Source organism: Chrysemys picta, chromosome 8 (assembly GCF_011386835.1).
Source record: "Chrysemys picta bellii isolate R12L10 chromosome 8, ASM1138683v2, whole genome shotgun sequence".
In the NCBI taxonomy this organism is placed as follows: Eukaryota; Metazoa; Chordata; order Testudines; family Emydidae; genus Chrysemys; species Chrysemys picta.
Window position 1 is genome coordinate 86189137 of NC_088798.1, and position 25023 is coordinate 86214159.

At 38.0% G+C, this 25023-nt stretch overlaps 1 protein-coding gene across 2 annotated transcripts in view; it reads right to left on the reverse strand.

Moving 5' to 3' along the window:
* Positions 1-2026: 2026 nt before the first annotated feature.
* Positions 2027-25023, reverse strand: part of GABRG2 (gamma-aminobutyric acid type A receptor subunit gamma2) — a 95178-nt gene continuing 72181 nt past the window's right edge. Inside the window, exons 7-10 of one of the 2 annotated variants that reach the window (XM_005297981.5) lie at positions 11756-11908; positions 7997-8202; positions 5765-5788; positions 2027-4271 (exon numbers count right to left, since the gene is read on the reverse strand). In XM_005297981.5, coding sequence (XP_005298038.1) covers positions 3996-4271; positions 5765-5788; positions 7997-8202; positions 11756-11908 — 659 coding nt within the window. In that variant the 3' untranslated portion in view covers positions 2027-3995. The remainder of the gene's footprint in view (positions 4272-5764; positions 5789-7996; positions 8203-11755; positions 11909-25023) is intronic. The other variant, XM_005297982.5, reaches the window with a different exon arrangement.

The following is a 25023-nucleotide window of genomic DNA, read 5'->3' on the forward strand; positions in this document are numbered from 1 at the left end:
ATGATACTTATTAACCTGTGAAGGCTTCCCTGAGATTTAATTAATCATTGTTTGAAAAGCAGTTTGAAATCTTGTATTAAGGATAATACAGACATTTTAAAATATTATTATTTCTCCTGGGCTTTGGTTAGGACTGGTCTGGTTTGTGCTTCTTGCATTTGCTTTATTCTCATTACAAATGCATCTATACAGTTGAATTCTGCCCTCTGTGTGTGAGGATTCTTCATCAAATGGTATGTAAAATCTGTTCTTTATTTACCATGGATGACACCGCCAACCACCCAGTTACACAGGCCTGTAACTTGGTTTCATTTTTCACTTGGTCCTATCACTGGACCCACATATTCAGGCCAATTATAAACGTTGCTGATTTTTTTTACATATTGCTTCTAAAATCTGGCCTTTCTTCCATGGCCACATAGCCTAAATCCTTGCCCATGCTTTCATCAATTCATATCTTAATTACTGCCACCTCCACGTTTGTGTCCGCAACTATTTCTACCTTGTTCCTCTCCAGGCTATTCAGGATGCTGCTGAGGGAGAATTAATGTGAGCGGGTGGTAAAGATGGTGGATAATAAGATCGGAGAGGCAGGTGGGATGAGTGAGCCCAAAGCGAGGACAATTTTGAACTGAATTTTCATTTATCATTAATAATAGTAAAAACATAAATTCAGTCACTCTGTGTCAGCTTCCCATCTGTAAAATGGGGATAAGACTAATGCTCCTTTTGTCTGCCTTTTCTACCAAAGATTCAAGTTTTTTCGGACAAGTTCTCTTGCTATTCATCTGTAAGCAACTGGCACAATAGGGCCTTATCTTGCCTGGGGGCACTAGGCACTGTCAGAATACAAATAACAAAGAAATAATATTTCTTGGCCGTGCTCTTACCTACCATATGGACATTCCTCAAGGGTGTCCCAATGCAACTGTGGCAGCCTGTGCCATATTGGGCTTGAATGTATTTTAGCAAGTGTATTCAGTCAACAGGCAAAGCGCTTCCCTGGAATACAGCTGGCTATTTTCTGTTGCAGCAGATCTCTGTGGAGAGCAGAAAAACCTTCACTGAGTCCATTGAAATGTCACTTTGCTTGTTGCTTCATGTTTGCTTTGGTAGCCTAACATTACAATACAAAGGTTACCTTTGAGCTTGTATTGAATAAGCAATGGAGCACGTGTTCAGACGAATGTGTCTATTCCTGCTCACTCTGAGCCAGATTCTGTTTCCCTTACTACTGCTGCTTAGTGCCTTGGTCTATGAATAATCCTAGTGAAACTAATCAGGTTCCTTGAGGAGTAAGTTAGTACTCAGCCCAACTAAGGCTAGCAGGATCCTGGCTGTTAGGCAGTGTTTGAGATGGTTGTTTTCTTTCCTTCCTGAAGCTATACATGCTGAGATAAGGATATTCAAATCTCATGCTTCAGATTTAATATGGCTACCACAACATCCTGAAAGGGATATTTTCTTCACTTGTATCACTGTACACACTTGAAGGCCTGATGCATTATTGAAATGGGAATGTATTAGCCTTTATTTAAAATATTTATTGTCTACTACTGGAAAAAGGATGCCAGACTTGATGATGGTGAGTGATCTGTTCTGGTATAGTAAATCCTAAATCATAATAGTTTTATTTTGGTCAATATTTGGCCTGATTTGCTCCTGCCATGCACCTTGTGTAGTCATACTTTCAGATGGAGAATCAAACTAGTATCCTTTTTTAGACCAATACATCCATTCCATTGGTTTTTAAGAGTGGGGTGAACCTAAAGCGGTGATCTACTTTAAGGCCTTGATCCTGCAAACACTTCTTCAAAAGCTCATTTTCTCATTTTGAAGTCAAAGAGCCTATTCACATGCTTAAAGTTAAGCACATGTATAAATGCTTTCCGGATTGGGGGCTAAATCATTATTATTTCACAATCTAACCAGTTTAAAAATAAAGCCTTCTCAAGAGCAAACTGTAATACTGTTCTAATATGCTTTAAGCTACTTTTAACAAAGTAACCACAAGGATACTGTAGAGTGGAGTGCAGCAATTTTATTGAAAAAGTCCACTAGTGTGTGCAGTTCCTTTATTAAAAGGTTGTCAAATACATTGGGCAAGGAACAATTGATGATCAAGAATTAATTATACCTTTCTATACATGTTTATTTCCAAAACTATACAAACAGTGGAAAACTGTCCTTATGTCTCCATATAATCTATTAGTAATTGTGTAATAACATACATATACATCTCTCATTGCAAACTCCAAACCCATTTTTCTAGAGTTGACATTTTACATCTTTGACAATAAAAAAAAAAGTCAGTAATATTTACATGTGCTTAATGTTGCATAATTGAGCATCATACAGGTTCTGAAAACCACTGGCTAAATGAGTTTCAAGATTCACCCAGGTGGGTTAAATAGTTTTTAATACACATAAGCTATGCACATATGATTTATTAGCAAAGACACTCTTCATTTCCTTTTATTGTTTCAAGATTACCTGTAAATTGTGTGCTAGACGGGGTTAGAGTCTGTATTTTTGGAAAGGTACGCACAGAGCAAAAAGCAGCACTGACTAATATTGCTGTTCAGAAACATGAATGGGTGATGAATGATAGGTGTATATATAGTGCAAAGTATAATGAAACAAAATGAACCTGAAGTTTGCCTAGAAAATAAATTTTTGTTGGGATTGGTAAGAATCAAAGTTGTTTCTAATCCTTCTGATTAATTCAAATTGATTGTGTATTATTACTATTATTATTTATTTATTAGTATATTTGTATTACTGTAGCACTTAGGTGCTCTACTCATGGGCCAGGACTCCAGTGTGTTAAGTGTTGTGCAAACACACAACAAAAAGATGGTGTCTGCTCCAAGAGGCTTACAATCTATTTCCCCGAAACACCCTGTGTGAGAAGAATAATCAAAGTTCAGGCTCAATATGGGAAAAGATTCACTAAAAACATATGTATTAAAAGACCACAGATGATCTTGCAATGTATAATAATTGTAAATTCAGCTGAGACATAACAATGTTATCATTGGAAAATGAGGGCTAAAACAGCAGCAAACATATACAGTTACTTAATAAACTAAGTATTCTATTGGTCATACAGATTGTTCTGTCTACGTGTTATTTGTTTCAATCCTTAAGGCTTCTCTAAAGTCTTACATGAAAGTGTTTTTGTCTGCTTGAATCTTCCATGCATGAGGGAAAGGGGCAATTCTTCCAGGGGAAAAAAAAATATCCACATTTCAGTTACAATAGCACAGCCAGAGACACAAAATAAAAGACAATACTTTATGGTACCTTTGCTTCATTTATTTTGGCCAAAAGAGATGCATGCACTAGAGACTTTAAGTACTACAAGGTATTGAAATATTTACACCATTGTACATGTGTTCTTAAAAGGATGGCATAGTGAAATGTCTATTTTTATTTGAGAGGGAAGGATGGCATAGTGAAATGTCTATTTTTATTTGAGAGGGAAAGTTACTTTGCTAGTCTAGTAACATTTATTTGAAGTGAAAGGTGAAAGATGACTCTTCCAAAAAGAAAAGCCCACAGAGGACAAAGATATAGCATATTTATAGTAGATGCTAACAAACTGTACAATACTTTACCTTGAAATTCTAGCCTCAGTCACTCATGATTGAAATGACAATATCCAATCATTACTGAAAGTTGGCATGTTTCCCTCCCTTTTCCCCAATACTCCTCTATTTATTTCTATTCCAGCTGGGAGAGCTGCATGTTACCTGTTTTATTTTTTGTTTCAAATCACTTAAACATATTGAATGGAATCATTTAAATCACAATAATTATATGATAGTTTTAGATGAACAATATGATATGGTTGATATTTACTGGGTTATGGCACTAGAGAATTCAGACCACTATAAAGCGTGTCATAAATACTTTAAGTGGACTTCAAAAGGAAACCATCTCTCTAAGAAATTCAGTGAGTAAGGCTCATATCACCTATTTCCTTTCTGATTTTAAAGGTAAAGGTAGGATACCCAGTACACCAGGTTAAACAAACAGAAGGCAGTTGGAAAGAAGATGCGGGCATAGGAGTCCATTTTGGCAACGCGGATGTGTATTCTTCCATGCCGCCACGCCCCTGTTCGGCAATCCTCAAAGCAGCAGAAAAAGCTGGCACAGTCCTTGCCATCGAGACACTCATACCCATACTCTTCATCCCTTTCTTGGAGGTGTGTGGCATTGTTCATTTGAATAGTAGCTGATCTTGGTCGGATATCAATTGTAGGTGCCTGTGATGAATGAGGGACAAAATGTGGGAGCAGGAAGAAAGAGGTGGTTACAATCTTCGTAACAAACTTGATTTAGACTAATGGTCAGTCTATGCAAATAGGGGTAAATAGGGATAAATAGGGACTTGCTAAAGTATAAGGAGCTTTAATAGTAAATCCTTAATTTTAAATTATTAAAAGAATATTTGCATATATATAGCTTAAATTCTGAGATAAGCAATGCAGATTAATATTACATATTAATAAATATGAGTAGGTAGGTTTAGTGCCAAATAAATTAAACTTTAGAGGTTAAAGGAAACATTCAGGAATGCAAGTTAATGGCAATTTGGATTGCTTTTGCCTTTTATATTTTAAGTAGTTGCATGATATATGAAGACAATTATTGGTGTTGCACATGAAAGGAATTGCAGTAATCAATTGGAAATGCAGGATTTTCTTTAATAAAAGTGTGTCCATGGTTAGGCATTGGCAAATATCTGTAATTTGCTTAAAAGAGTGAAGAGAATGTTAACTGGTTCTTCTGAATCAAGAGGTTTGAACAGTCTCCAATAGTTTGCTTTTATTAATCCATACAGCTCATCATCTACCATTGTTCACCATCTAGATGTCTCTACATGTCCAACACTGTATACAGTAGCTGTACATGTATGTACATTTGCTATAAGTTGAATTAATTAGGCATTTTCAACTATTTTGAGCAATTGGTGAATATAGCATTGCATAACGCATGCCATCCAAACTTTTGGCTGACACCTGGCCATTTTTTGTATATGATTCTAGAAAATTACGACAGGTCAATTTCCACAGAATATGTCAATTCTATTCGCTTCAGCTTAGACCTTCTTAATTTTTTTCCCCTGGAACTCAATCTCTGCATTTCTGAATGAAGATCAGAGTCAGATGTAGTATACAGCTATCTATATTTGCCATTTTGGATAACAACAGCATGTGGATCCAGTGACAGTATTAGAAAATGTATGCATTTAAAACCCTTTCAAAACTCTGACATTAGGCATAAGAACACCATAGGGGTAATTAATGATGGCAGTGAATTTTGAACAGCTCATCATTAGAAGAGATTTTGGTTTTGTTTATTTAAATTAGATCATAAAAGTTAAAGGGGGTCAGAGTTGAGTTCTAAAAGGGTGCATTACTGATGCTTAGTGAGGCTGGTGGTATTGGATCCCATGGGTAATTGATAAAGAGAGCAATACAGATGCTTTAAACACATTAGGCTCTCTTAACTCATGTGATCCAAAAATGTTGGGCTCTCTTGAACTTCAAGTTCAAAACCGTAAGTGAGTTAGGGTTCGGGCTGCTGAATCAACTCTACAAATTTGTTTAAAAATCTGTAGCCATTCTACTTATTTAGGATGTTGCCCTGAGTAGAATGCTTAAATGTCTAATTAAAAAGGAATAATCTCATTTAAGCTCTACTAGTTAATTTCAGCAGTCGCATGCAGTAAATTTCCATTCCAAAAACTTTATACCTTGAAGGAAAACATCCGAAGAAGCTTTTGTTTTGTAGAAGGAAAAGAGAATCAGAATTTTTAAAAATAAAGAAAGAAAGAAGAGGAAGAAAGAGACAAAAATAATATAAATTAAAGACACTTTTTAAAAATATAGTAAGTAAAAAAATAAATAAATTATAAACAGGAAAGGGGGACAGCCTTTTAAATAAGAAACTCTGTTACAATACGGATGAGAAAATATTTCTCTCATCTCGGTAACATGTAATTAAAGTGGACAAAGCCACAAAATAGAGAACCTGGTTTCAATCTTTTCATTGTTCAGGGGAATTAAGAGCTGTCATTTGGGTCATCCCATTTTACAATTAGGGGCTATCTGCAAAGTTTGGATTTACATTTGGGGCCAAAGTCTCTGCTACTAGAAACTGGCCCTTCAACTTTCCACCCTAATGTTCAGGGTTTCTTTGAACCTTGATTTAATATCAGGCCCATCCCTACTTCTGATTTAAGGAAAGAAAACCTAATCTTCTATTGGACTGTAAAAAACAGTTGTAAATGTCCCCAGGTGCCCACAAACCTTTACTGTTTACATGACTTCTTCATTTGGTTATTTATCCAGCACAAACAAATTAATGTTTTGTTTTGTTCTTTTTGGTATATCAGCAGATCATTGACAAGCTTTTAAGGAATGAAGTTAGAACAAAATTATTTACAATAAGATAAAACTGTGCATTTCAGTGACAAAATATGTTATTCTTTATTTGCTCTCCTGTGTATTTGCTCTTCTATGCACTAAAAGTGCCTAAAGGATTTAGGTGCTCAAGTCCAATTGACTTAGGTACATTTGAAAATGTCTCTTAGGTACATTTGAAAATCTCCATTGGTGTACTCCACGTACTGTGAGTGTGTGTAGAGGGAATGCAGAGGAGAAACTTCAAATGCATTTTCTTTCTTTTTATATTTTGTCTCTTTTGGTTCCCTCTCTTCCCCACACACTTAGATTCTGTTGCTCTAGAACAGGGGTAGGCAACCTATGGCATGCATGCCAAAGGTGGCATGCGAGCTGATTTTCAGTGGCACTCACACTGCCTGGGTCCTGGCCACTGGTCCAAGGGGGCTTGGCATTTTAATTTAATTTTAAATGAAGCTTCTTAAACATTTTAAAAACCTTATTTACTTTACATACAACAATAGTTTAGTTATATATTATAGACTTATAGAAAGAGACCTTCTAAAAATGTTAAAATGTATTACTGGCACACAAAACCTTAAATTAGAGTGAATAAATAAAGACACGGCACACCACTTCTGAAAGGTTGCCGACCCCTGCTCTAGAAGAACAGAGTTTTGCTTCAGCATAGAAGGGTAAGGTACCAACCTCACTGAAACCAAATAATCTGCAAATACTGCACTGACAACAGGGGATTTCCAATGGCCTTCACTGCAGCTGTTCTAAAGGCTGTTATCATATATTTGTTGCTGCTATCAGGTAACGCTACAAGTGTTAATAGAATCACATTCTGAGGTAAGAAATAAAAAAAGGGATTCAGGAGAGAGGGTACAGTAAGGAAAATAAAACAAGGAAAGAATGGAAAGGAAAGAGAGACAGGGATTTGCAAGAAATACATTTTGTGCTTTGAAAATAAAAATTCAACACTCAAGTGCTCTGTATTCTTCGCTTTGCCTTTGTCATTCCCCAGGAAATAATGGTACATAAACAGGTATTTTTCCCTACATGAATGAATCTAACAGAGGAAATTCCCATTGTGACCAGAAGTTTTGATAATTATGCAACAAGATGGGGACAGCAATAAAAAGTAGAATAGCTGAATTTTTAAATCTGTCTTGTGCAGTAAAGAAAAGATAATTATTTCAGTGTACAAACAGGAAGTCACTGTATAAGGTCACAAGATATGGGCAGAGCTAAGACAGAGAAATTGATTCTCATATCAGTGACTCTATTAACCATAACATGAAGGCACAGTTTGGGTAATAGTTGTATCTTTCAGAACACTTTGGTTAGATGGAGCCTGCCACTAAGAAATCAATCTCTAGGCTCCCAGATAACTGTAATATATTCATTCCCCATGGCTGACTGAGTTCGTATTCCCATTTACGTCTGTGAACGGTTTACAGCTATAGCACAGTATAACAAAAAGACAAACACAAAGTAGGATTTAAATGCTCTCTCAGAAAACATAATTGAGATTTATATAGGGAAGTTTTTAGTCTTGATAGTAAAACAATACATACTGGGTTTTTCTTCTTTTTGTCTTTATCCTTGCTTGGCTTTCTGTTGCTGACAAAGTAGTGCAGGGTCCCATACTCCACCAGTGCAGAAAAAACAAAAATAAAACAAACTGACACGAAAAGATCCATTGCTGTCACATAAGAGACCTTGGGAAGAGATTTACGAGCAATTGTACTGAGGGTGGTCATTGTCAGGACAGTTGTAATACCTGGTAAGGAGACAGAATTGAACAAAAGAAATGTTATTATTTGAGGTGACAAAGTAATTCTGTCACTTGCCACATGCTGACTAGTTTTGAAGGATGGCCTGGAGTCCTGACATACAGTGCGAGTGTTAAAAAGGAGCATGCTAAGCACTGAGGGACTTGTGTATTCAGTGAGAGACTCCAGGCAGTCACAGGAAATACGAATTACAATGCATTGTTTCCTACAATGGGACTCGCATGCTATAGCACCTGAAGAATATTAGGAAAAAAGATAACTTTTCAGCAGAGGTAGCCAAACTCAACTGAGAAAAAAAGATCATCCTCAACAACTTTGTCCTTCCTTAGAACTGAACTTTTTGAAGGTTCTTTACTGTTGAAATAAGTTTCCTTCATTTTCAGTTTCTGGGCAGTGCTGAAATACCCAAAGAAAAGTATTTGCAGCTATGACAAGAGGTGGAAATGCCTAAAATCTCTCAAGGAAGGATTATGAAAAAAAAAAAGTGAAAAAAGGGGTCTAGAATCTTAAATGTCAACAAAAAGCCAAGACCTATATTTAACATCTCATATGAATATCTCATATAATGAGTTTGATGTTCATTAAATGAAGGATTAAGGATGCAATCCAAAGCCCATTGATAGTGGAAAAACTTCTACTGATTTCATTGGGGTTTGCCTCTGTTCTTCATAAACAACAAGGAGTCTGGTGGCACCTTAAAGACTAACAGATTTATTTGGGCATAAGCTTTCGTGAGTAAAAACCTCACTTCTTATGCCCAAATAAATCTGTTAGTCTTTAAGGTGCCACCAGACTCGTTGTTGTTTTTGTAGATACAGACTAACACGGCTACCCTCTGTTCTTCATAGCAGTCAAATATGTGGGGAAACTTGCACCTCACTATCCACACTATAATTCTGACAATTCACCTTAATTGTAACTAATCCACTGTCTGTGGGACTATCCTATAATTTTAAAGTTTTGGATGCAAAATCAGAATTTCTATAGGGCCTCATCCAGAGAATCCCATAGACTATGATGGGCTTTAGATCAGGCCCATAAAGATTTAACAGAAAAAAAAAACCACAATTTAATCCAGATTTGTGCTTTTAAGGATTGAAAATACAAACAAAATTTTAGGAGAGATAAGGGAAATTACCATTTTTCCCTAATTACAAAACCCCTAATAATAATAAAAAAATAATAAATAATTGTTGGCTTGAGCTTTCACACCTGCCTACATTCTTATATTTTGAGTTTACATTATGAATAACTATATACTTTGAGTACAGAAAACTGCTCATCCACACACAAGAATTGAAAGCCAGCATTGATCACCAAATAGAGACTGAACTTGTATGTATGTGAGTTGACTTCTCCTGTATAATGTTGAAGGTGAACATCACTGATGGTTTCCCACAGTTGAAATAGCCCCAAACCCACATACAAAATGACAGAAACTCTGCTGATCTGAGTCTCCATTGGAAAGAACTTTGCAATCGTGTTGGCTAACCCGTATTGTGTTTTTGTGCAGAACTGAAAATTAGGTTGGCAAATCTAAAGATATTTTTACTTATCAGAACTCAAATCCAGGTCTCTGAAAGTGAAAAGTGGGTGGCCTTAATTTTATCATCTAGCCACATAATTTTACTTTGCATTTTTAGTGCCATCAACTGTTTCTCATAAACAAGTTATATTTATCCTACCCTTAGTTTATCAATCAGCCAATTCATATAGAAATTGCTAATTGTAACTAATTGCATCTGAGACTTTTGGGACAACATATGATAGGAACTCTGATGACATCTCAAAATTCAATTGATTTATAGTTGAGAGGACTCTGTTCCTGTGAAGTTTCCCTCCTAACTTTTGCCAGATCCAGAGGTTTGGAGATTCTTAGAAGGCTGGTTTGAATTTTTGGGGTGTTTACTTGAAAGAAACCCAGACTTGGGCCTTTTGAAGTTTGCCCATCACTAGTATAAAATCATGTGATAAAAACTACCATGAAATATTCCAGGTACATTTCAGAAATGCACATATTCACATGCCTGCCTTCAAAGGTGATATGTCCCATTCTGTAGGTGAAGTAAATCCCATCGATGAAGTTCATCCCTGAGGGAAATTTACAAAGCATAGACAGACCACTGCAAGTGCACAGAACCCTTCTGAATTCAATGGAGCAGGCTGGCTGTGCATTATAAATTGCAGGATCAGAGCCTTAAAGTCTATTTAAGATCTTAAAATAGGTCTTATGTGGTATATAGGCCTTGTGTGTGCCATCTGCAGAGGGCTGTCTGAAGATGGGTGATGTTCAGAGACAATAACTTTGGCAACAGCTGAATATTTTTTGTGGGAGCAGGGGGGCCAGGAGAGGTCACATAATAAACAGTCAGCTATTAAAACACATAATCATACAGAAGGAAGTATGGAATTAAAATACAAACAACTGAGATACCAAAATATGGTGAACAATAACTCTTTAGATACAGACAAAAACAAATCTTATAACTAAACACCACCACTTCTTAGTAGAGGTAAAAGAACAGCTGATTTTTGGTGCTTTTGAGATATACATATGAGAAAAGAATGTCCAGATAACAAGATAATAAAAATAGGTTTTATCCTTTAGGCCAATAAATTTCTCTCATGCATGGATGTCCTTTACTGAACCAGATGTTCATACAAGGAAACTGGGAGTTAGGCTATTGTGCAGCTATCAAAACAAAAAGAATGGAATCAATTTTTCTAGTGGGAACATCACATCTTTTTCCAATAGTCCATTGCTTCTGCTACCATTTAAAAAAATTAATAGTGGGATATACAGACTTGTAAAATGTTAAACTATATGACATGCTGCCCAACACACTTATAACGGATCTTTTTTTTTTAAAGGATATTCTTATTAAGCAGACAAAGGAGGGTAAATATCCATTTTCTTCCTGAATACACATGCACTATAATGGCTAGTACAGATGTGATGGGAGATCTTGCAGCACCCTTAGAGACATCTCAGCAGAGAAAGCTCAAGACTTCACACATGAGACATACCCCTGTGCCATGCATGTACCTTTGTTCATGGTATTTCATGGATAACTGGCCACATTAACTCTTCCTTGGCATTGACTATATTCATGTTTTTGTGTAAAAGCCAAGCTGCTCAAATATCAGAAAAATGTTCCCCAACATTTTTATGGCAAAAAAAAGGATGAATTTCTGACTAGCTCTTCAAAAAATGCGAGGTCTTGAGTATATAACGGAATCCAGGTGCTCCTGAAACTCACCGCTGTGCAGGCTTCCACTGCAATTATTTGAAGTATGCAGTCCCTTTGCAGGACTCAATATAGTAAAAGGAGGATGGGAAAGAGATGCAAATATTGCTCGACTCACATTATACCTTGACAAGTGACATAAATTCCAGTTTCCATCTAAGTGACAAATGGAACTCTTTCGCATGTGATGCACAGGGAACTATACTAGACTTGCAGCCAGATGATCCCCTATACTGGAGCTCTGGTAGATACATAGATCATATCATACATGCTGGAAGACACAGCAACTCACCCAGAGAGGTTCTGGCTGGAACTGCATCCTTGTTAATCCAGAAAGAGACCCAGGACAGCACTACAATGAGTGTGCAGGGGATGTAGGTCTGAATAGTGAAATAACCCATTCTTCTGCTCAGGTCAAAGTAAACTGACATGACTACGTAGTCCCCTGTAAAACAAAGATATACATAGAATAGCATTTAAAAAACCCTTTAGATTTACCATCCGTTACTTAGGTATATACATACCGAGTTGTGTTCAGCATGTTTGGATAGGTGTTCTAGACACAGGCACATACACATATTCTGTAGAGCTGTGTAAACCTCGCTGAGATTGATTTCCTCTTGTTCTTTATTAAATGAACCCTGTTCACTTCCATGTTATGGACGGAAACATCCCCCATGGTCCCACATGTATGATGTACTCCAACCTTCAAGAGGAACAACTGTCTACACCGCACAAGGTGTTCCCTCCCCTACTGTCTTATTCCCCTCAACCTGCTCTCCTTTCAGCTGGATTTATTGACCAATCTGCAAATCCCTAGCATAGTGCTCCATGTATCCTAGCACCTGTCTCACTAGTACTACAGCATGTTTCCAATCACTGTATTCTGCTGATCAAAGTGTTCATGCTCTCAGTTGTGCTTCAGAGTGCTTCTCACACCTATACTGGGAAATCCTTGGTGCAAAAGATTTGGTGGGAGAAGCTGGCCCCAGGCCCATCAAAGGCTCCATTCCAATTTGTGGAAGTCTCTGTTAAAGAGAAGCCCCGGACTAGAATAGCAGGGAGGATTGTAAATCTATATTGAGGTACATTTGCAGAGCTGTAGGAGGGAAGGTCGACCAAAACTTACTCTTGCTCAAGTCAGCGTAGTTAGTTGTTCATTTTGAATACAAAATTTACAGGCATATTAAAATTAAAAACTTGTACTTAATCTTCACTAGAATAATCCCTAAGAAACTCTAACATGAAAGAATTTAGAGGTAGCCTTTCCAGGACTGGTGCTTTTTCCAATAGAAATATCTCCATCCTAGCCATTCCTCACTGCCCATACTAACCATATTGACTATAACTGTTATTATAGTCTTTATCAACTAAAGCAAAAGAAACCTCCTTACTACTATTAGAATACTGACAAACTAATATAATATATATCTGGTATATACTGAGGAGTCCGAGCAAAATGCTAAGGATCTTTTTTTATTACTTTACCCTAATTCTCATATCATTTAATGGACAGGTTACAGTTAAATATTTAAAACATACATGGTTAAAGAGAGCTATAAAATCAAAACCCATACAATTGCAATATCAATGATTCTTATCTCCTGTGAGTCTAATTGGCCACTTTGGTTTTTTTGTGTGTCAATTTGAATTTCTGTATTGATTCACTTTAACATATGCTGTTAACAGCCCTGGAATTTCTAAAATGGGTTATCTCTCTGCCATGCTATGGTAGAGATTACACTATGTATTAGCTGCTGTATTTCAAAGGAAACATCCTTTAAGAGGAAGCCCTTTTCATGTTTAAAGTTTTTTTTCTTTTCTTTTTTTTTTTTAAATGAGGCTAAAATCAGCAGAGGAACAAGAGGTAAAACAAAGACCAAAAAGTCTGAGAAGGAACGGATACAAAACACTGGTTCATGATAGAACTAACAGAAAACCGGTTTTCAATGTGCCTAGATAACTTATCAGAATATTAGAGTCCAAAGTCACATCCAAGGACATACATAGATTGTAGACCCTATGAATGTTGAAAATTGTATTTATATTATATAAAATTACAACAGTCCACTGCAGGGTTTCTTGCTTCTGTCTCTGAAATTGCTGGTCTTGAGCCAGTATGTTGGAATGGATGGACTGGTATGTAACTAATTATTAACCCCACATTTTATTCTAGTTTAGGACTGATCTCTTTTGGCCCAGAGCTCCAGAACCTGTAGCACTCTCAGCTCCAAGCACTTTTTACTCATAAGAATAGGAAATGGCATGGCTAACTCATGCCAATACCTTTTTTTTTTTTAGGCCTTCTAGGACAAAATCCAGACCTCAGAATCCATCCTGACAAGATGGGCAGATTAACTTCAACTACCCAGGTAGCATAACTGCTGTGAAGTCCCTGTGCAAAGCATATTCAATAGGACTTTATGCAACATGCCCCCGACTCCCACCCCTTGCTCCAACTTACAGGGTGGGGAAGGGAGGAATGACAGGAGAATATACTGTTACCTATATTTCCCCAGCTTGCCCAGGTCCTACCCTGTGTGAGACCCCCTATACAGCCATCCACATCCAGTCTTCTATTGTGGTACTACTGTCTGGGAGCTATGAGGCAGGGGCTTTGTTTGTTCCTTGAGGCAAATATAAATTATTACTTTGTTATTAATTAATTATATTATTATTATTATATTATATAGTACATTTCATGGACACATTTTCTTATTTTTTTATTTCTTATTTCTCCCCTACCCCCCCCAAAAAGTATATAAGGAAACTCTCAAAAAGTTAATAAACTAGTAAAGATCTTGACCCACTGAGCACCCTTTAAACATACCTTGGATTCTCACTTTGATTTCACCATGTTCCTCTCTATGAACAATTTATTTCCATGGAAATGTGAGTTCCCTTTCATTTGGCACTTGCTATACACACTGGGGACACTCCAGGGCAGGGGTGGCCAACCTGTGGCTCTGGAGCCATATGTGGCTCTTCAGAAGTTAATATGTGGCTCCTTGTATAGGCACTGATTCTGGGGCTGGAGTTACAGGTGCCAACTTTCCAATGTGCTGGGGGGTGCTCACTGCTCAACCCCTGGCTCTGCCACAGGCCCTGTTGCCTATTTGTAAAATGATAATACTTCCTTACCTCACAGTGGTGTTGTGAAGATGAAAGCCATTAATGATCACACACTACAGTTGGTGGTGATGGTTTATATAAGTAGCTAGTTAGGGAGACCCTCTGCTGTATATTTATATAGGACCAAGCTTTGTGACATATAGAAAATGAAGTGTTCTTTACACTGTAAAGATTTCAGCAGTATCAAGGATCACTTGTAACACTGCTCTACAGCCAAAATGCTTCTGAAATAAAAGTAGTCAAACTTTACTAATTCTGGGTCACTGAGAACAAAAATGATGCTTAAAATTGTTGATTGGCTCTAGTTTTCAAGATATGCTATTGGGTCAGTATATATGACCCTTGACTTGGGAATGGCGGAGGATAAGTGAATTATAAAGGGAAGGGATCTCAATTTAAACCAGAAATGACTAAAATACATCTTTGACTGGATCTAGGAATAAATCTATGACTGGGTTTGGACAGTACTTGCCTTTTAGGCAAAACAATGAATGATGCAATCTGAAGCTGGTATTGCATCATATATGATATGAATTGTATCATGTTATTCCTAGAAGTCATGGATGATGCAATCATAACGAAGCTTACATTACTCTGCTGAACAAAATGCCCTATATCAGCTCCAGAAATCATACAGGGTCGTGCTCTCTTATTTGTCAGTGTTTGATTTTGCAAAGGGACACATTTCTGTTTAGCCAAAGTGAGCAGAGATGCCTCGTACTTGTGTGAACAGTGCAGATAACTTCTGCTATGTTTGTGGTAAAGTGACTTTTGCATCACAAAAGCACAGTATAACCACTATGGTTAAGAAAGCCTATCACCTTTATTTTGGCTGCAAAATTGGAGATCAGGACAAGAGGTGGGCCCCACATATATGCTGCAACACTTGTGCAATAAATCTTCGCCAGCGGTTGAACAGGAAAAGGAAATCTATGCCTTTTGCAGTGCCAATGATTTGGAGAGAGCCATACCAGCAATTGTTACTTCTGCATGGTGCCTCCAGTTGGACTGTGCATTATCCAAACATTCCATCAGCTATATGCCCAGTACCCCACGGAGAAGGACTGCCGGTTCCTGATGCACCAGAATCATTCTCACTTGAGTCAGACGAGGAAGAGGAAGAGGATGAAACTTCTGGTCCTGAACCATTAGTGTCACAGGACCCACATTTTCTCCCACATTTTCTCCTCCTCTGAACCACACCTCATAACACAAGGTGAACTGAATGACCTTGTCAGGGATTTGGAACTACACAAGAGTAAGGCAGAGCTGTTGGGCTCCAGACTACAGCAGTGGAATCTCCTGGCAGGTGATGTTAGGGTTTCCATGTTCCGTGACCGTCAAAAGGATCTTGTCCCATTCTTCTTCATGGAAGGTGATCTTGTAGCCTGCAACAGCATCGATGGTGTGATGGCAGCCCTCAACATCGTTCATGATCCAGATGAGTGGAGACTATTCATTGATTCAGAGAAGACGAGTCTTAAAGCTGTTTTACTGCATAATGGCAATGTTTTGCCATCAATTCCAGTTGGTCATGCAGTCCATATGAAGGAAACCTATGACATGAAACATGAAACAACTTTTGAGGTGCATAAACTATGACCAACATCAGTGGCAGCTTTGTGGTGATTTGAAGGTTGTTGCTCTCTTGCTTGGTCTGCAGACTGGATACACAAAGTACTGCTGTTTTCTCTGCGAATGGGATAGTCGTGCAAGAGATTCCCACTACATCAAGAAAGATTGGCCACTCCGACAGTCATTGGAGCCTGGGAGGAAAAGTGTTCAGCATCCACCACTTGTTGAATCAAGGAAGATTTTGAGAATTTGTTAGTCTCTAAGGTGCCACAAGTACTCCTGTTCTTTTTGCGGATACAGACTAACACAGCTGCTACTCTGAAAGGAAGATTTTGTTACCACCCTTACACATCAAGCTGGGTCTGATGAAGAACTTTGTCAAGGCCATTGACAAAACACAAGCAGCTTTCAAGTACCTCTGTGGAAAATTTCCAAGGTTAAGTGAAGCTAAGATAAAGGAAGGTGTCTTTGTTGGTCCTCAGATTCGTGAACTTCTTTGAGACGATGCATTTGACCATGCACTGCGTGGCAAGGAAAAGACGGCATGGAAAGCCTTCCAGTTAGTGGCAATAAATTTTCTTGGAAACAACAAGGCAGATAACTACAGGTTGTTGGTGGAAAACCTCCTCAAGGCATACAAAAGCCTTGGTTGCAACATGTCACTAAAGAGACATTTTTTGCACTCTCATCTAGATTTTTTTCCACCAAACTGCAAAGCAGTGAGCGACGAGCACGGCGAGCGATTTCACCAGGACATTGCAACAATGGAGAAACACTATCAGGGCAAATGGAGCCCGTCAATGCTTGCAGACTATTGCTGGACAGTGACAAGAGATGCTCCATTTAATGAATACAAGAGACAAGCCAAGAAGACACTGAATAGGACTAAACTATATACATAATAGTTTTTTGCCTTTTGTTTCATAATAAATTTTATTTATATAACCCTTTTGCTGATTTTTAAAGTGTTACATAAACAGGACAGATGAAATACTATCATGTAAAGCAACCGTAAACACATGAAAAGACCTAGGTTTACAATTTATGATTAAAACTCTACTATCTACATAATATACATAGACATAAAATGTAAAAACTTAAATATCTTAGAAACAATAGCCAATCAGTTGTTTTAATTGTCATATTTGAATTCAGCACATCAAAATACATAATAAATAGCACATTTTATCTCTGAAGCAGACGACTTCTCAAAAATTGTAGACCAGTGTAATAGCAGCCACTGTGACCCCACACTGCTAAAGTGCTCTGTTTGAGATGATAGGCTTGTTGCGCTTCTCACACCATTTTCACACTAATATATCACTCTATTGACTCCTCTGAAGTTATTCTTTATTTCCACATGTGTAAAAGTGTGAGACGAGGACCATGCAAGGTATCTTAGCGATCAAAAATAATGTCAACACTTCATCAAAAATCCCACCTGACTCCCAGCCCAGTGTTCTACCCATTATATTCCATATATAATTCCATAAATTAAATATATATTTGCCTATTTTTTCTTGAACAAGGAGTGACATTGTACATACTGATAAAGAGAGCCCAAACTGTGCAAACATATACATTGCAACTAAAATATTTCTCAGTGAAAACTCTGGGATAATTGGTACCATAGCATGAAAAAGAAAATAACTGTTCACTTCAAGACTTTGAAAGAAGATAGCCTATCTTATGCTAACTATAATTATAAGCAGTTTCTTGATGAATATTTATTGGCAGTTGTTAAAAGCCAGGATGCAGTCATTTGGGATATTGCTAACACAACCATATTTGCACCCATCTATGAACACTCGACAACATATGTTATAAACACACCAAATGCTAATTCACTTCAATTATTTTAATAAGTAGCTCTCAGATTTCGGGCAATAAAATTATGCTTGCCTTTTGTTCAACCCTAGATCCAAAGTGCAGGGTAATTACATATCTGTGTTGAAAGTGTAGTCAAAGGTAACAATAAAATATTCTTTTTATGCAGCTTCTTTCAGAGTACCATATTATTGTGACACTATAAGGGCCATTAATTAGCCTTCCTCACTGTTAGCTATACATGTATCCCCATTTCAGAAGAAATTCTTCAAATGGTACCTGCAAACTCCCCTTTCACAATTGTCTCATTTTCCATCAAGCATATGTTTGGCTTTATTTTTAGGTTTCCAAAGTACACCTGGAAGATTCTCTCTCAGCACAGGTGTATGATATGAAAAATAATTGCACAACTTGCAGATATCCCGCTATCCAGATTTCTAATGTTTCTCTCCCCACACCCCTTTTACTTGAAAGTGAAGCCGAAGGTAAAAATAAACATGATTTAAAAGTATGGAAACATGGAGACATAGATAGGAATAACATTTTATTTCAAATTAAAAAGAACAAAAGAATATATGATTTAGACTGTGTGGAGAATCCCATCTTTTTCAATTAGTATGGACTATAAATGCTAAAAGCTAATCACTAGGAAATACGTTTTTGACCACAGGAGGGCACTGTCGCCTCAGAAAGGAAACAGGCAAAGACCATAAGTCTGTCAATGGAAAACAGAATCTTAAAGTTATCAGTGACTGCTCCTTAAAATTATTTGCATAAACACAGCAATGGCATGATGCATTCTGTAATATATTGACATGGATGCTCCTCCAAAAGAATGTACTACAGCTCTAAGACAACCCAAATCCTATGTGATAGAAATGTTACTAAAGTAACGGTGCCATCATAATCAGGGGCGGCTCCAGGCACCAGCGCACCAAGCACATGCCTGGAGTGGCAAGCCACGGGGGGCTGCCTGCCGGTCGCTGTGGGGGTGGCAGTCAGGGAGCCTTCGGCGGCATGCCTGTGGGAGGTCCGCCGGTCCCACAGCTTCGGCGGCAATTTGGCAGCGAGTACGCCAAATCCGCGTTACCAGCGGACCTCTCGCAGGTGCGCCGCCGAAAGCCACCTGACTGCCGTGCTTGGGGCGGCAAAATACATAGAGCCGCCCCTGATCATAATATCAGTAATTGAATATAAACTCCATGTAAATTGTTAATAGGAAAATTGTTGTCCTGTGATGGCAGACCTTACCTTCATTTTCCCCATAAATAACTAAATTAATGGGCAATAGGTCCATCAATAGTCATTAGCCAAGATGATCAGGGACATCCCATGCTCCAGTTGTCCCTAAACCTCCAACTGTCAGAAGCAAGAGGACAGGGAACTGATCACTCAAAATTGCTCTGTTCTGTTCATTGCCTCTGAAGCCTCTAGCATTGGCCACTGTCAGATGACAGTATTCTGGGCTAGATGGACAATTGATCTGACCCAGTATGGCCATTCTTATGATCTTAATATATACATTCTTGATCTGTCTCTTTTATTGTTAACACTACCAAAAGAATCTACCTCCAGCATACAAAAATTCCATTTCATACAGGGTTTAAAGAATTAACTGATTAGGCAAAATACTGGGGTTTAATGGAAAAGGTATATTTTGTTATTTTAAAGATATATTATATGAAAATACCTTCACTATATGAAGGGTTGACTTTCATGAATATAGCCTTTCAATTAGAAGTGATAGTTATACTACCTTAATCAAAGCAATCCTGGGCATCACTCTGAATAAATCTTTTAGCCAAGGTAAAGAAACAAGTGTTAAGTGACTACAAAGGTCCCTTAATACAGGGTGAGCTTGGAGCACAATTTAAAAGGCTGTGGAGCCCCAGACGTGGACCAGGACCCCCACTGTGTTAGGTGCTGTACGAACACCAAAGAAAAAGAAAGCTCCTGCCCCCAGGAGCTTACAAGGTAAGCAAAAGATGTGTGTAGACTTCAGTAGGTGGAGAAATTGGAGTGTAAACTCTTTGGGACATGGATTCTCCATTTTTCTCAGTGATGGTGCAGGGCCTTGTGTAATCAGACTGGGGTTTTCAAAGGCATTGAAGGGAGTTAGCTGCCCAAATCCCATTGAATTCCAATGCAAGTTGGGTGCAAATCTCCCATAGGTTCTTGAAAATCCTATATTAGTGCCATTGTACTGACTGGAAAAGTTTGGTGCCATTGTGATATAAATATTCAATATTATAACTGACATTTATTGGGAAAGATTGTGGAGGAAATGCAAATTTCCCCCTTCTCTCTGGAGTCAGTATGCCAGACTGCCACTTCCAACTCATTGGGAAGTAGCAGGAACATCACAGCTGCTACAACATCCCTTCTCACAGTAGCAGGTAGGGTGGGGTGCAGCCTTGATTCCACCATCCCAACATACCTTGAAGCATAACTACACTGGTGCATGAGGGAGTGTCTGCTGTGCTAGACATAGACTCAGTGCAGTTTGTGCCTTCTCTAGAGCACTGGGAAAACTGGGAGGGAAACTGTGTCTCCTTAAGTCATAATATCCACTCTCTCCCAAGCTGTTCCAGGGTCAATGCAACAATGTGCTGCCCCTTGTTACGGGCTAGATTGCAAAGTGCCAGTCTAACCCATTATTACTAATGACATACATTCGGTAAGATCTGATCTATCTGCCTGATGTTTCTTCACTTCATTATTAATTATTACATTTAAAAAAAAATTGAAAACCAGAGACTCTCTTACTTATTTCCCAAGACCTATATATGGTTTTCTGCAGGAGTCTGCTATATTTATGAGTTACCATGTGGGAACTCCATAGTTAAGATACTACTGAAAAATGCAGTTAGAGAGACATCTTACTCTATGGTGGTTTTGCAAGAAAGACAAAATAGCTATTTTCCAAACTCTCACAATTTACGAAAGGGATGCAGATTTAATATCTGTGAAAAATGTAAACGATTCCACTAAATAAGTTAAAGTTTAGAAGCTGTTCAAAATGACCCATTTCTGATTTTTATAAGTTTTATAAAGTTCTGAGGGTCCGTCTAGTTTAATACCTTTAAAGAGGTGAAGTGTCAAATTTACCATGTGAAGAGATATTGATAGTATCTTGTCTAATACAGCATGGTTTTGTTTGCATTTTTCACAACTTCTTTCATTTCTGCCAAAGCATTTGATGATAAATGCACATGATGATGGATGGATTTTAATATAAATGGGACAGTGAAGCTACAATGAAGGTGATATATAATGAATTTAACCAGGGCCACTGTCAGGATTTAAAGAGCCCAGGAAAAAGAGCCCACCAGCTGTTCCATCCGCACCCCACCACCAAGTGGTAGACCCTACCATCAACCCTACAGCCTCATCCTCCCCTCACTTTTGTTTCTGTCCCTCACAATGATTTTAATTCTGCCCCTCAGTCAAAAATGACTATTTTACTTACTATTTCCAGGCTTCATTGTATTTGTTCATTCATTTTTCAACCACACAAAGACTAAACAGTTTAAAAAAGAATTAAAACATTCATCTGCTGCAACAACAAAAAATAACATTCCATTTCCTTACAGTTGTACAGCTGCAAACTTCAATAAAAAAAACAAACAGATTTTTGGTTTTGGAGAAAACACATTCAACATTAATATCTTTCGGGGGGAGGGGGGAAGAGAGGAATCTGCTGCAGCACTGTAGATAGTTGCTTAAAACAAAACAAAAGCCCTCAGAACCTCTGAAATCCTACAACTGAATGTTCAGTATTTGGTGTGTCTGTCTGTTATGTAAGGGACAAGGCAAGCCGTGATTATCATTGATGCTGCATGGCATCTGTACTGAGTGAGTTCCATTCCTGTCCATTTCGAAACCATGATTATAGTTTGATTATGTAATGAAGTAAAACAACATTAAGGTTTGCACTGTAGTCGATTTATAGAAGATTATCTCTGGGATTCAGCTACCCACAAGCCTGGTTTTCAATTTACATTCCAAAAGATGAATGAATCCTAATTACCTTCTACAACATGAAGAGAGAGAGAGAGTGGTTGGTGGTGGTGTTTTGTTTTTAAACAAAGTGTGTGTGTGTGTGTGTGTGTGTGTGTGTGTGTGTGTGTGTGTGTGTGTGTGTGTGTGTGAGAGAGAGAGAGAGAGAGAGAGAGAGAGAGAGAGAGAGAGACAACACATTCTGATCATGGGGAAAAAAATGGTTTGTGCTTGTGTGTGTAATGACAACCCCAGCAGATGAATCTACTACAAAATTGAAGAATCATATGGCTATCCAAAGAAATGAAATAACTTTACTGCTGGCTACCAGACTGACAATTCATGGAGTTTGTTCAGTCCGTGGCCACTCATTTCATCTTGGATTTTGATATCTCATTTCATTTCACAAATGGTGTTCCAATATCATTTAGTTTCTAATTATAGGAGGGACCACTGTAATGATGCCAGACAGTAGCTAAATGTCCATCAGTTTCATTAGTGGAACTCTCCCTTGTCCCCTTTGAATCTATGGGAACAAAACTCAACCATAAGAATTCACTGTGGCCTGAAAATTTTGGCACATTAGGGGTCTCATTGTGATGTGTGTTTTAAATAGTCCATATTTGAACACTAAAATTTGAAGAAATCTTGAATGTGGGTGGCTTTGCATAGTCCAAACTATTTTCAAATGCAATTCTGTCAGTACTTCTTTCCCCGTCTGGGATGTAATTAAAAACAAACTAACTCTTTTATTTTGAAAAGCAGCAAAGCAACTGAGCTGGCATTAGCAAGCACTTTCCAGCAAAAACAGGAGGATTTTTCGTGTGCGGGATTAATGTGCATGTATGGCAGTGGCATTGATGTAATAGATTGTAACCGCTCTAAAAGAACCGTTCTGTGTAAATAATCTGCAAATTAAATAACCTTCTGCTTGCTCTCCCTTTCCCCTTCCCACTACGCTTCAAGGTAGGATGGGAGCTCTGTGTTTCACCTCTGAGCTGTTCAGATTGGTTAGAGTATTTCTTTTCTCATTAACTTCTGGGACTCAGAGTGATAAATATAATAATGAGGCAAATAACTTAGCAAATTTAAAATAAATGCACATGTATATGACTAACACCTGCAGTTACAGCAGCTAGAATAAAAATAATATGGCCAGATTTTCAAAAAAATCAGCATGTAAAGGGTGGAGTTCTTTTACAAATCTGGCCAGATATGTCACATGGGGTCCTCAGCACTTTTGAAAATCTGGCCCTTATTTAGACGCCTAAATGAAAGATTTGCTCTGTAAACCTGGCCCTGAGGGTGGGTGCTGAACCTGGCCTTGATTTATTTTCAATATTTTGACCAAAAGAGTTATCATTATAAGTGTGAAAGCTCCAAGAAATAACGAGATTGTATATTTGCGTAAGGAAAAAATATTGTCTGATGATATAATCTTGCACAGATGCAACCTTGCAGCTGTTACAGGGAGGCGACATGGATGGATGGATTATTGTTGTGGACCTGTATGGATGTTTCAATGTTTATGAATTTATTTACCTATCCCTGGTGCTTTAGATTAGCTACTATGCTAGGATTATGGAACTGCATGGGATGGAATTTGTAAAGATGCTATTAATTTAGTCATGATAAAAACATAACCATTCCTTTGGATAGATAGTGACAAGGAAAGAAATAACCTAAAATGGTGGACTTTTAAAAAATTGGTTGGGAGGGTGGTGGATGAAGACAAATTTTTAAGAGACCGTATTATGGGGGAGGTTTTGCATTTATGGACTTCCTAGACGAGAATGTATTTTCAATAAATATTTGAATGACAAGAGGGAGGGAGTCCACTGCACTGAGGATATGGAGATTATTCTGAGTATAGCAGGATGCTTGGAAAAAGGCATGGAGGTAGGAGTGAAACAAACAGAGCAGGAGAAGACTTTGTACTTCCACAGTGGAAGGGGTCCAGTTCTGTCTAGTTCTTGCATCTGAGAATGGCAAATGGGGAGGCTTCTTCAACATAAATTTTCCCATGCACATCTTTCCTCATTCTTCCCAAAAACCTCAGGAGAAGGTGCTGTAAAATAAATATAATGCTGATCTCCACAATAGGAGAAATCAAATTAGCTAAAGCTTCTGTTCCAACTAACAAACCACTTGCATCTAGTGTCAGGAAAGCTCCCGAAAACCAGCATTACTGTTGAATGAGCAGAATTTTGTGCATGCCATGGGCATTGGTGAGTGGTATAGTTCACAGAATATTGCCTCACGGATTCTCTTTAAAGTCTTTGTGGATTGTCTGTGATATGGCAAAGGTCAGTTTGAAATTCCTCTGAAAGCCTTTCATTCTGGGAGAGGAGAGAAATTCAAGGGTACTGGGCATTAATTTTTCATCTTTACATTTCTAGTTATTTTCAGAGCCAAGAGACAGCATTATATAACCCCCACTGCTGTAATAAAACCAGATTTTTTTTCTGTTTTTCCCTCAACAGGGTGGAGTACATGAAATGCAGGGAAGTCAAGTTCTATAGGGAGGGTACAGATTTTACAGATTCATTCTGTCTGAACCCCTAGCAGAAAGTACCACTAGAACACCAGCATCATGCTTCCACAGAATGCACACAGAAATCACTCGACTGATGGTCTTATAAACAAAGAGCCAGGAAGATTCTGGGATGCAAGGAGGAACATAAGATGCTTTATTGCTTGAGTTCCTGCATTTTTTTAAAAAACAACCTCCATTTCATTTATTTTTGGCTTCCTTTAAATATTTTAAAAGATTGCATCAGTGTTTCACTGGAATTTTTGTTTTAAACCCCCAGGAAACCAATCTAAACTACCAAGAAAAGACTAAAACTCACCCGGGTATCAGATCCTGGAGGGCAAAACATCAAGGAGCAAAAGTATTTCAGATCAAAACCAACTTTCTCCAAAGCTCATCATGATCAGCTCCCAGCTGTCAGGCACTTCAGAGAACCAGGGCAGCTCAGTGATAAAAGGAGATGAATTTCCGCACAAGTACAAGAGCCAAACAAA